The sequence below is a fragment of the Ailuropoda melanoleuca genome, chromosome X, assembly GCF_002007445.2.
Source record: "Ailuropoda melanoleuca isolate Jingjing chromosome X, ASM200744v2, whole genome shotgun sequence".
In the NCBI taxonomy this organism is placed as follows: Eukaryota; Metazoa; Chordata; class Mammalia; order Carnivora; family Ursidae; genus Ailuropoda; species Ailuropoda melanoleuca.
Window position 1 is genome coordinate 13,348,892 of NC_048238.1, and position 12,691 is coordinate 13,361,582.

At 44.0% G+C, this 12,691-nt stretch overlaps 1 protein-coding gene across 3 annotated transcripts in view; it reads right to left on the reverse strand.

Annotated features, from left to right (window-relative positions):
• CTPS2 (CTP synthase 2) overlaps window positions 1-12,691 on the reverse strand; it is a 97,413-nt gene that overhangs the window by 21,210 nt on the left and 63,512 nt on the right. For all 3 annotated transcript variants that reach the window (XR_004622355.1, XM_011226114.3, XM_019800614.2), the window contains one exon: window positions 141-196. Coding sequence is in view for 2 of the 3 variants with exons in the window: in XM_011226114.3 (XP_011224416.1) it covers window positions 141-196 (56 nt within the window). In the remaining variant the exon portion in view is untranslated. The remainder of the gene's footprint in view (window positions 1-140; window positions 197-12,691) is intronic.

Consider the following 12,691-nt stretch of genomic DNA (forward strand, 5'->3'; position numbering starts at 1 on the left):
TCTGGTAAATTTGGCATGGTGCCCCTGAGCCTCATGGGTACCACCGAGCTGGACACCTTTTCCAGAGGTCTGCCTGTAATCACTGGACTTCCTCGAGCTAAGCATCTACATTCCACAGTAATTCAGTGTGTAGACCATACCTCATACCGATGTCTGTGTCTTTCTTCTATAAAAGGAACATCACCATAAAGTTTCCCTGTAAAGATACAAGAGTGAAATTAATATCAAAGTAATCAGCTTTGGAACCACAACCAGAGCATATGCATGAAGGACGTCTCTGGTCTCTGGCCATAAATCAGAGGCCTAAAAATTACCTGGATTCCAGATAGTCATCTAGATTTTCTTCTCTTACAGTACAGAAGAGCGATAGTTTCTTTGAAACCCTGAAGCAATTCTCCAGTAAGCCATCAGTGCTGCATAAAGGGAAGCCCTCTGTTATACAAGCCCACCATGGAGTCCAGCAGACGGGCCCTCTTTTCCACGCCTGCCTGCAGTTACGTACTGAGAGGCAGAGCAATGTCTACACCATCGCTCCTGTGCAGACTCATAACAGGGGCTCATTTTACAAAAGAAAAAAATGAAACCAAAGGAATGGAAATGAAACTGAAGGACTTGCCCAAAGCCCCGCCCCGCTGGCAGCACAGTCCGATCTTGAGCCCAGGCCCCCTCACACCTGGTCCGTGCTTTCTCCACCACACCAGCTGCCTCTGTGGACCTGCCAAATTGGTTTATACCCCACCTTAAAAAGAGGCCTGTCCTTTGACTGTAAAAATTCGACCTCTAAGAATTTACCCCAGAAAACAGAAACAAAGACAGAGAGTTCACCACGAAGATGTGCACTGCTTCGTTATTTAACAGAGAAACAACTGGAACCAAGCTGAGCACCGAGAATCGAGGACTACTGGATTCAATGAGAGCACAGCTATACCAACAATTCTTAACCAGGAGCACGCGGCTGACGATCGTGTGTCACTAAAACGTGCCATGTTGCTGTGCGTGCCGCAGCCCAGAGCAGCAGGTTGGGCACGACCTATTTGGCAACGGGCACGGTGATCAGTGGGATGTCCAGTGACTGCAATGTCGGGTAGATGTGAATGGCATCGGGCACCAGACCCCTCTCAAGAACAGGCCCCCCTGGATCACGTGGAGAAGCAGGACGGCACCAGCACCAAGTGGGTGATAGCCCTGCAGCAAGGGGAGGGGGCCAGCCACCACTCCCTCAGCGCCAGCCCTCGTGACGCAGAGCCCTGGCACACAGCCAAGGGAGGACACCTGCCAGCAGCGCTGGGACACATCGTCCAACTCCAGCAGAATCCGGAGCAGCGCTCAGTGCCACGGGCACGGGATTGTCAGACTCTCCAAGACGCCAGAAGGCTGTGGGGCAGGGTGTTTCAACCAAGAGAGACCAAATGCCTCGTGTCTCCCTCAAGCTTCTGACTTGGCCAAAGAAAGCGCAAATCAGTTGTATTCTCCGATGACTCGATGTGATCGTTTATCACGACTGAACTTCTGTTTTGCGATTCTGTCCATATAGACACAACTCCCTGGGGATGATGTTAATCACAGTGAATATTTACCACATGCATTTTAGAAAAATTGGAAATAATGGGGACAGGAAGCTACTTCGAGAGCGCTCCAACATGCCACTGAGCGGGTGGTCTTTCAAGACAGAGCCTTTGGGGGCGCCTGGGCTGTTCAGTCGTTAAGCGTCTGCCTTCGGCTCAGGGCATGATCCCAGGGTCCTGGGATCGAGCCCCGCATCGGGCTCCCTGCTCATCTGGGAGCCTGCTGCTTCCTCTCCCACTCCCCTTGCCTGTGTTCCCTCTCTCGCTGGTTGTCTCTCTCTCTGTCAAATAAATAAATAAAATCTTTAAAAAAAAAAAAAAGACAGAGCCTTTGTACTCAATTGGTTCATAAAAATGAAAGGAAAAAATGGAAACTAGTAGTACAATAAAGTCCAGTTGGAAGAAATAGAAGCATATACGTCATTGTGAAGTTACAAGAAAAATCATTTGAAAGCTCTGGACCTAACTTTGAGGGGATCCTGATTCCCTTATGACCTCTGACTTTGTGATTGATCTTTTCCTCCTATGGTCCAAAATTTCTTCTCTGCTTTCTGCATTACAACGGATGACTTAGAAACCCAATAATAGAGCCTGCCAATATTAACAGATGGTGAAGAAAACGGCAAACATCTCTGAAATGAGGATATAAGGAATTATATCCTCGAGTCAACAGGGCCAGCAGGATATAGGGCGACCTTTTGAAACTGAATGGCCTGCGCATATTGCCTGGCTTAAGGCAGATTTTGTGGTTGCTAAGATATCTCAAAGGTGACAGGAAGACAGGGGTGGTGGAGTGACTCTGGAACCAGGCCACCTACACCATTGAATGGATGTGTGGCTTGGGCAAGTTATTTCACCTCTCTGCCTCAGCTTCTTCATCTGTAAAATGGGGATTGTGACAGTCCTATTTCATAGGGTTGTTGCAAGGATCAAAGCACTTGGAACAGTAAGTAAACCATGTGACTGCTAGTGTTATCTCTAGACTATGAAATCCAAATAGAAAGAATGGAAGCCAGAACATAAGCTCGGCAAGATAATGGACAAGATAAGGACCCATCCCCTCAATTCTTGCAACCAGTGTCTACCACATAAGCAGGTACTTAATAAACATTTGTTTAACGAATGGAGCATTCTCCCTCTCCCTCTCTCTCTCTCCCTTTATATGTATATATTATATATATATATATATTATAGTATATAATGAAACACGTTTTCAGAACTTAGGAAATGTTGTTTCGTGCACTCAAATTCTTACCTGATCACTTACAAATCTGTCAAGAATGAATTTACAAAACTAATCCATTGCCATATCCATGAACAAAATTAAAATCCTTTATAACTCTATGCTGAGAATCAGCTCAGAATGTTACCAGTCTAATTCTATTTGAAAACACCTTAAAAACAAAATAAAACCAAGAATACTCATTCCAGGGCCCTGGCCCCAGGAATTCTGATTTGGTTACTCTCAGGGGACGGCCTGGGCATGTGGGTTTTTACAAAGCACCACGAGCAACTCCCTGATCCACACTGTCACTGAAAGTGCTGTAGGAGGACGATCAGAGAGAACCAGTGACAAGGCAAGATGCTAGCTGCTGCTGACTGCAGAGTGAATCCAGGTGTGGAGTGAAAAGTCTGAGGGGTAGATACACCATGTTGTGAGGAGCAAGTCTCTGGATGTATTTATCAAGCACTCGTGCCATGCAATGATCTTAGGCACAGGGGGAAATCCTCAACAAAACGGCACAGCCTTCTTTTCTATCCTAGTCTTTCTGGAGACAAAATCAAATGCAACAGAGATTAACTACACACAAGCTTAATGTTCCCTTAAGAAGCAAGTGGGGGTGGGGCGGTGCTGGGTCGCTCAGTCAGTTAAGCATCTGCCTTGGGCTCCGGTCGGATCGTGATCTGGGGGTCCTGGGATCGAGTCCTGCGTCATTGGGCTCCCGCTCAGTGGGGAGTGTGCTTGTCCCTCCCCTTCTGCCCCTCCCCCTGCTCGTGTGCACACTCTCTCTCTCAGATAAATAAATAAAATCTTAAAAAAAAAATAAAAAGAAGCAAGTGTCTGCAGAGCTTTAAAGAAAGGCAACTGATAGAAAGAAGTCTTAGGACCTACAAAATGTCCCAAAGTAGGCAGCAAGACACCAACAGTGTGTACAATAGGGCTCTGAGAAACAAAAACACTGCCAGTACCCACCATCTCCTTCTCTAATTTGCTTATTCTGTCTCCTACATGATATATTCTTAACCCATGCACAGTCCTGCCCACCCCCACCCACATATTAGTAATCCTAGCAACTAAACCTGATTGATTTTTCTCTGCTTTTCCGAGCCAAAATTTCCCCTTCAAAAAGCTATATAAAGCTAAAAGGTGGAAGCAACCCAAACGTCCATGGACAGAAGATGGATAAACAAGAATGGTCTACCCATACAATGGAATATTATTCAGCCTTCAATAGGAAGGAAATCCTGACCGTGCTACAACATGGATAAACCGTGAGGACATTACATTAAGTGAAATAAACCAGTCACAAAAAGACAAATACTGGATGATTCCACTTAACACAGGGCCCCTACAGTAGTCAAATTCAGAGAGACAGAAAGCAGAATGATGGTTGCCAAGGGCTGCAGCAGGGGGAGTAGAAAGTTATTAAAGGGGTACGGGGTTTCAGTTTGGCAAGATGAAAAAGTTCGGGAGATTGGTTGCACAGCCATGTAAATATGCTTAACATTACTGAGCTCGACACTTAAAAATGGTTAAGACGGGGGACGCCTGGTGTCTCAGTCAGTGAAGCGTCTGCCTTCGGCCAGGTCATGATCCTAGGGTACTGGGATCAAGTCCCACCTTGGGCTTCTTGTTCGGTGGGGAGCCTGCTTCTCCCCCTCCCTCTGACCCTCCCTCTGCTTATACTCTCTCTGACAAATAAATAAATAAAATATTTTTTAAATGGTTAAGACGGTAAATTTGATGTTACATGTATTCTACCACAATTAAAACTTGAAAAAGTAAAGGCTATACAGCCCCATTCTTGTCCCCACCACTCCCTCTTTCCCTAACTTACCCTTTATCCAAACTTCCCATCCCCATCCTTTGCAACTTGGCTTTTGTCCCTGTTATTTTACTGCACTGCTCTCAAAAAACCCAGCAGATGTGTCTTCAGTTGGGACCTGAGTGACTCCCCTTTCCCCATCTGTCACCACAGCTCCTCTGTGCATTCTCCTTGCCCCATTTACCAGCTCTTCATCCTCAACTGGGGACACCTGCCCAGAGCTGTAGCCTCCCTTCTTCCCCCAGTTTCACTCCTGAAAGCCATCCCCCCTATACTCTTGACTCCCATTTTGTACCTTCTGATCCTTATCTTTCACCTGAGCTGCACATTTCCTATTTCCAGGGGGCTAGAAGAAATCACCCATGGCACATCCAAAAGGTAAAATCATTACCCAGTAGGCTTCGTTACCTCTTCCCTCCAGGCAGAACTGCCTTGCCTTTGCCCAAACATCTTTTAACTGCTGCACCAATGTCTTAATTTGACTCACTTTTAAGACTGCCCAGAACCGTGCCCTGTGCTAATTAGGCACTACCGGGGCTAGAGTTCTCTGTGTATGTGCAAGGGTCTGCTGGTGTTCATCTAATTCAGAGTTCCCAAGACGCTGCCCAGGGTACAGATATTTGGTGTATTTGGCTTGCATGGTGTTGGCCAACACAGTGCTTTAAAACTTTGAATAAGTTGCCAACATTTAGAAACCAGGAGATTTGTCATAAAACTCCAGATCCAGATTCTCTTGAAAATTTAGAAGACTGGCAACAGTGAATCCACAGTTCTTCATGCAACTATCAGTTTTAGCAGTCACTCCTTTGATGGGTCAAGGGCTTGTCAATTTGCCCCAGTTCCCACCACTCTCTACCGCCTCTCTAACTCTAAGGCCTGCCGTAGCTGCCACTGATTGTTGCGCTTAAGCTGTGGCATTTCTTACACCTGGCTGTTTGACTCGTGTATGTTCCAAGCCCAGTGCTACCGGCCCAGCTGCTCAGTCCGATGTTGATTCAGCCCGTGTGTCCCTCCTCAAGCCAAGCATGTGGTTTCAGACTGGCTTTCAGAAGCCAGAGGTGGGGTCTTCACTTTCTGCACTCCCTGCTCTTCTCCCACAAGACACTCCTCCTGAGACTTGTGGAACCCTGTCTTGGGGCTCTCAGCACAAGGCAGCCTTCAGCTCTGCGAGCTGTCTGGGTCTTTCTATTCCCTCTTTAATTAAGGTCCAGCTATTTGATATAGTGAGGTGGTCAAGAGTTCAGGCTCAGAAATGAGATGAGTGACTTTCTAACAAATGACTTAAGCTGGCTAAGATGCCTTTCTCTCTCATGCAAAATCCGACCGGCTCCTAAGGGTGTTGAAAGGAATAACTGAAACAGTGCACAGACCGTCCTCATTATTGATGCTTAGAAAGTGTGTAATTGGGGCCAGCCACCATCTTTCTCCTTCTTTATTTTTACTTTTGGATTTTGACATACTGCTTCTTCAGTTTTTATAAAACATTTCTTTTTGTTTTTTAAGATTTTATTTATTTATTTATTTATTTGATGGGGAGAGAGAGAGCACGAGTGGGGGGGGCAGCAGGCAGAGGGAAGGGGAGAAGCAGACACCCCACTGAGCAGGGGCTTGATCCCAGGACCCCAGGATCATGACCTGAGCCGAAGGCAGATGCTTAACAACTGAGCCACCCAGGAGCCCCAAAACATTTCTTTAAAGCATCTAAAGTCCTCCTCTTTCCCTAATTTTATTTTTTGTGATCTGCTTTTATCTCAATTTGCTAGTATAAAAATGCTAATTTTTTGGGGCGCCTGGGTGGCAGAGCGGTTAAGCGTCTGCCTTCGGCTCAGGGCGTGATCCCGGCGTTATGGGATCGAGCCCCACGTCAGGCTCCTCTGCTATGAGCCTGCTTCTTCCTCTCCCACTCCCCCTGCTTGTGTTCCCTCTCTCGCTGGCTGTCTCTATCTCTGTCTTATAAATAAAAAAAATAAAAAATCTTTAAAAAAAAAATGCTAATTTTCTAGTTTTAAAATGTGAATCCTTGCCTTTAACTTCACATTACGGCGTTACATTTTTTTTCATTGTTTGTAGTTCTTTCCCCCCACCCTGACTTAGTATTCTTATCCCATTTTTAACATCTCTTTTCTTAGATTATTTGTATGCTTCTGCTAGTCCATATTAGCACGAAGGGAGCAAGGAGCCCAGAACAGAGGGACTGGAGAGAACGTGTAAGGCAAGGGGGATGCCTGCTCCCCTTCTCCTCAGGCTCTCCCCTTCACCCCTCCCCCTGTCCTAGTGGACCCCATTCTTTTTAGTATTTTTAAAAATTTTTTTAGTATAGCTGACTGACATACAATGTTACATTCATTTCAGGAGTACAACATAGTGATTCAATATCTCTTATGTTATGCTGTGTTCACCCCAAGTGTAGCTACCACCTGTCACCATACGACACCATTACAATACCACTGACTACACTCCCTCTACTTATTCCCATGGCTTATTCATTCCATGACTGGAAGCCTATACCTCCCTCTGCCCTTCACCCATTCTGCCTATACCCCCACCCCCTCCCCTCTGGCAACCATCAGTTTGTTCTCTGTATTTATAGATATAATTCTGCTTTTCATTATTTATTCATTTGTTTTGTATTTTAGATTCCACATTATGAGTGAAATCATATGGTATTTGTCTTTCTCAGCCTGAGTTATATCACTTAGCATAATACCCTCTAGATCTATCCATGTTGTTGCAAATGGCAAGATCTCGTCCTTTTTTATGGCTGAGTAATATTCCAGTGTGTGTGTGTGTGTGTGTGTGTGTGTGTGTGTGTGTGTACATACCACAACTTCTTTATCCATTCATCAATCGATGGACGCTTAGGTTGCTTCCATAATTTGGCTGTTGTAAATAATACTGTCATAAACATAGGGGTGCATGTATATTTTTTAAATTAGTGTTTTCATTTTCTTTGGGTAAATTCCCGGTAGTGGAATTACTGGATCATGTCATACCCTGAGCTTTGAGAGACTCACAGGTCTCATTGTATTAACAATACACCCTTCACATTAATGACCCTAACAGCCACATTGAATAGTGCTTTTTCTGTGCCAGGCACTGAACGACTCACAGGTATAACTGATTTAACCCTCACAAGAACCCCTTGAGGCAGGAGGCACTCTAATACCCGTCTTCCCGATGCGGAAACTGCAGTGTAGTGCGCTAAGTTGCTACACAGCCAGGGACGGAGGGCTGGGGCTGGGGCAGTGGGGCTGGGCTGTTCACCACTCCACTAGCTCGCATGGGTGAAGTGCTCGGCACTGAGCCTGTCCAGTAAGCGACATATAAATGTCTCCTGTTGTCATGATTAAAGGAGCTATGTCATGTCCCAGACCTGTAAGCCCCCATACCCACAAATACAACTTACAGAATGGTTTCCCCAGCAAAAGGCAAGAAGGAACAGGGAGAGAGCTACCCTGCGGCATGGACCATCAGCAGGGAGGAGGGGAGGCTGGCCAGCTGGCGCACTCCGGCTCAGGAGGCCTACCACACTCCCTTCCCATCGGTCTCAGCACGACAAATTACCATGGCATGGACTTGCAGCGTCCCTAAATCCCTGGTGACCTCTTTTAAACTGTTCTGTAAATCACCTCATTAACTGAGCCAAGGCTTTTTGTATGGCATGATTATTTTCTTAAACTTCCTAACAATCTAACCACACCAGGAACTAGAAGCTGTTTTTCTCTATCAATGCCTTGATAAGAGATAAGAAAGCAAAAGCAATTTCTCTAGCCAGTGAAAATTTGTTCCACCTTATCCCCTTTTCCTTCAGTTCCTTCAAATTTGAGACTGACCACTCTGCATTTCCAACACCATGAATTTAACCCAGATCCTTAACACTGGGACTCACTCCATACCTCCCTAATTGTCCTGTTGCCTGTTCTCTCAGAACAAAACCCTTTTTCTCTTACAATAAGGCAGAACCAAGTGTTTTAGCCAAGTCCTCCCCCTTATTATGAGGAAATGCAGAGAACAACCCCAAAAGGAATTAAGTCTTTTCCTAAAGCATTCAATTTCCATTGGCCATGGCCTCCTCCAGCCTAGACTCTGGCACACTCCTGCCAGCATCATCCTGAGGAGCTCTCCCCATCCTCCACTGTCTGCTGATGTCTGCCTGTATCAAGTCTCACTGTCCCCTTGTTGTCTTCCCTGAGGATGAGGGTCATCTTCTCAGAACTCTGATGGAAAGTCACAAGGGCCTGGTCTCCAGCTGGATACACTGCACAGAGTTTCTCAAACTGCATATCAAATATGAGATTGCTTTAAAGTGACTTGACTCTAGCATTCCTACCAGTGCATACACACACCTGATTGGGCAGCATTAAAACATGCTACCCGCATGGTCCAAACTGCATATTCTTTTTTTTTTTTTTAAAGATTTTATTTTTTTATTTGACAGAGGGAGAGACAGAGAGAGGGAACACAAGCAGGGGGAGTGGGAGAGGAAGAAGCAGGCTCCCCGCACAGGAGCCTGATGAGGGACTCAATCCCACGCCCTGAGCCGAAGGCAGATGCCTAACAACTGAGCCACACAGGAGCCCCTCAAAAAGCATATTCTTTCTGGTAGGTGGCAGTTAGGTTTGAAAACCACACTCAGCACAAACAAAGACATGCTTCCTTTCCGGATTTCTCAGCAACATGTCTGGGACCTGACCAAAAAAATTACGCCTGGGGACTGTAATATTTTGGAAACAATAACCATCAAACAAGTTGTCAGCCATCCCCTTAATAAGCTCTGAACCTTGTCTGAATTGTTTTGTACTTTGCTATGTTCCCATCTCTCACACTCAGTTGAGTGCCACAAGCAAAATGATAAAGTTTATTTTTGGAGTCTCAAAACCCTTTCATAACAAAGTTCCCCAGTGCTTTCCCAGGCTCCTCTCTCACCTGAGCCTGACCCACTCTATCTCTAACCATACCTCTTTCCAGATTTCTCACTCTTGAAAACACCCCATTTAATACTTGCCTGCTCTGCACAATTTCTCCCTGCTTTTCAGATGTCATCTAATGAGTTAATCAACCAAGTAATGGTCTCACTATGAGACAAGTCCTGCCATCTATGTATGCAGATAAAATGTTGTTTTGGAAAATTGAGGTGTAATTTACATGAAATGAAATATACATATCTGAAGGGTAGAGCTGTTGATCAGAGTTTAACAATAGCAAAATGCATGTTTTAAGAGTTGCATTTTTGGAGAGTGATTGTCATGGTGGGCTGTGGAGCCAGAGCCATCTGTTGGAGTAGAAGACTAGGAACCATGTAAGAAGAGTGGTCCAGGCCTGTTCTGACCACCCACTGACCATGAGCCACTTCCCCCCTGTGCCTTGCATTTCCTTGCTGAAAAATATTGATTGGGTCAAATGGCTTCTGAAAGCCCTCTTGACCTCATTCTGTCACTAAATAGGATATTTAGGCAGGCAAGTGGACAAGATGGGAGATGTCCTTGAACGCTCCCCAGGAGGGTAACAGCCTCACTGCCTGGGCCTTACGCTTCATTCAGTCTGTGCTGCTTTTGTGTAGACCACGATTTGGCAAGCCAGGGCAACTCTGAGGCAAAACAGGTTTCCCCTGTTTTTGTTTAGCCCTCAAATTTAGAATGTTTTGTTTTTTCNTTTGGCAAGCCAGGGCAACTCTGAGGCAAAACAGGTTTCCCCTGTTTTTGTTTAGCCCTCAAATTTAGAATGTTTTGTTTTTTTTTTAAGATTTTATTTATTTATTTTGACAGAGATAGAGACAGCCAGCGAGAGAGGGAATACAAGCAGGGGGAGTGGGAGAGGAAGAAGCAGGCTCATAGCAGAGTAGCCTGATGTGGGGCCCGAACCCATAACGCCGGGATCACGCCCTGAGCCGAAGGCAGACGCTTAACCGCTGTGCCACCCAGGCGCCCCTAGAATGGTTTTTACATTTTCAAATGGTTGAAAAAAAATCAAAAGAAGAATGATATTTCATGACGCATGAATATTACATGAAATTCACATTTCAGTGCCCATAAATAAAGTGATATAAATTGGAACGTAGCCACACTCATTCATTTACATATTTGCCTATGGCTGCTTTTACACTACAATGGCAGAGTTGAGCTGTTGCATCAAAGACCATGTGACCCCCCCAAAGCTGAAAATATGTACTATCTGGGTTTTTACAGAGAAAGTTTATAAACCCCTGGTTTAGGCCATTTAGGTTATAGACTTTGGGCTGGTAGATCCCTCCCTTCCCATGTTTAAGTGTTAGTGGGAACACGGGCAGTATATACACAAGTAAATCAACATTTTAGGGGGGGAACTTTCCACTTTGTAGTAATGAAAAGAAATGCAAAATAGAGTACACTAATAAAGGGACCTTTTTGTTCTTGCTAGTAGAGCAAAAAGAAAATAATAAAAATACTAGCAAAAAGACTAGAGAAAGCAAGAACAGTACAGTATAGTTAACATCACTATGAACTGGTTCACCTCTTCCTTCAAACAATCCGGCAGAATTATCAGTCATAAAAGTGTTCATACCCTTTGACCTAATAGTCCGACTCCTGGAAATCTACCCTAAGGAAACAATCAAAAGAACATAAACACTGTGTCAAGATGTCTGCATCAGCATTTTTTTAACAAAATGTTGGAAACAACCTGCTATGTTTAGCAGTAAGAAATCAATCAGTAGATTATGGTTCCTTAATTCAATGAAATATTATATGCCCAAGTAATAAACATGAAGACTAGGTACACGAAACAACCTTCTACAAAAGGCTATATAAAAACTAAGCATGATAGATAAAGTTTTGAAAACATCACTAAGATGAAGTGTTACAGAAAAAATATCTTATTTGTGAAGACCTGTGAACCAGCTTTGACGATTCCCCACACACTGTCCTTAGTCCTTTAATAAGAAAAAGCCTTTGTAGGCGAGGACAGCACACATATCCAGAACGCAGCACAGGAGTGAGCCTCTGGGAACATGTTTCTTACAAACAGAGCAAATGATGATTAGTACTTTGGTCCAAATCAATTTATACCTGTAATCTCCACTTTAGAAAACTCAAATTCAACTCATCTCATTGCATACGTGAAATATGTACAGCTGTCTATATGTCAATAATGCTTCAGTAAAGTGGTTGAAAAAAAAGAAAAAAAACAAATTTCTAGTTTTCATGAACCTTAAGGAACTAACAGGTGACTAAGAAAAAAAGAGGAATTTGTTCCTGATGAATATAAAAATTAGAATCACTTTAGTAATCCAGCCATCGTGTCTACCAATATCTTTAGGCTTTGGTCCTATTTCAAAGCATTCTCTTTTACTAAAAAAAAAAAACACCTTTATTTTTCTCTTTTTCCATTTAGTCCAGGGCATTGCAATCACTGGCCCATAAATCAAATTTAAATAAGGAATGAATAGCATCAAATGCTTTCCATCAAAACTATACATGATTTTCAGAAGCTATGTATAGGCAAATGTATTTTGTTCCTACCATCTTGCAGAAATGTGCTGAATAGGAAAAAAAAAAAAGACTAAAAAAGTAATGGCCTGACTAGAGAAAAAAAATCCTGCAAAAGAAATATGCCAACTAGGGGGGAGAAACCCACAAAATACTTCAGTGCTATTTGTTCTTATATTTTTATGACACTCAATAGAGCCATGCACAGTGGTCATATTCTTGTCTCTTATCTCCAACATGACCCTTTTGGAGAACCGTGGAAGGCCTGGCGCAAGTGGGAGGGCAAAACTCTATGCCTCCTGGGGATCACAGGTTCATATACTCACGAGTTTCACAAACTAGGAAGCACAGTTTAAATTTAAGGCAGGCCTGGAAATAACCCAAATGTCCATCAACTGATGAACGCATAAACACAGTGTACTCTAACCATATCGTGAACTAGTATTTAGCCACGAAAAGGAATGAAGTACCGAGACATGCTACAGTGTGCATATACCTTGAAACATGATGGTAAAGGAAAGAAGTCAAACACAAAATATCATATATCCTATGGTTCCATTTATATGAAGCGTTCAAAACAGACAAATCCGTAGAGACAGTAGATTAATGGCTGCTG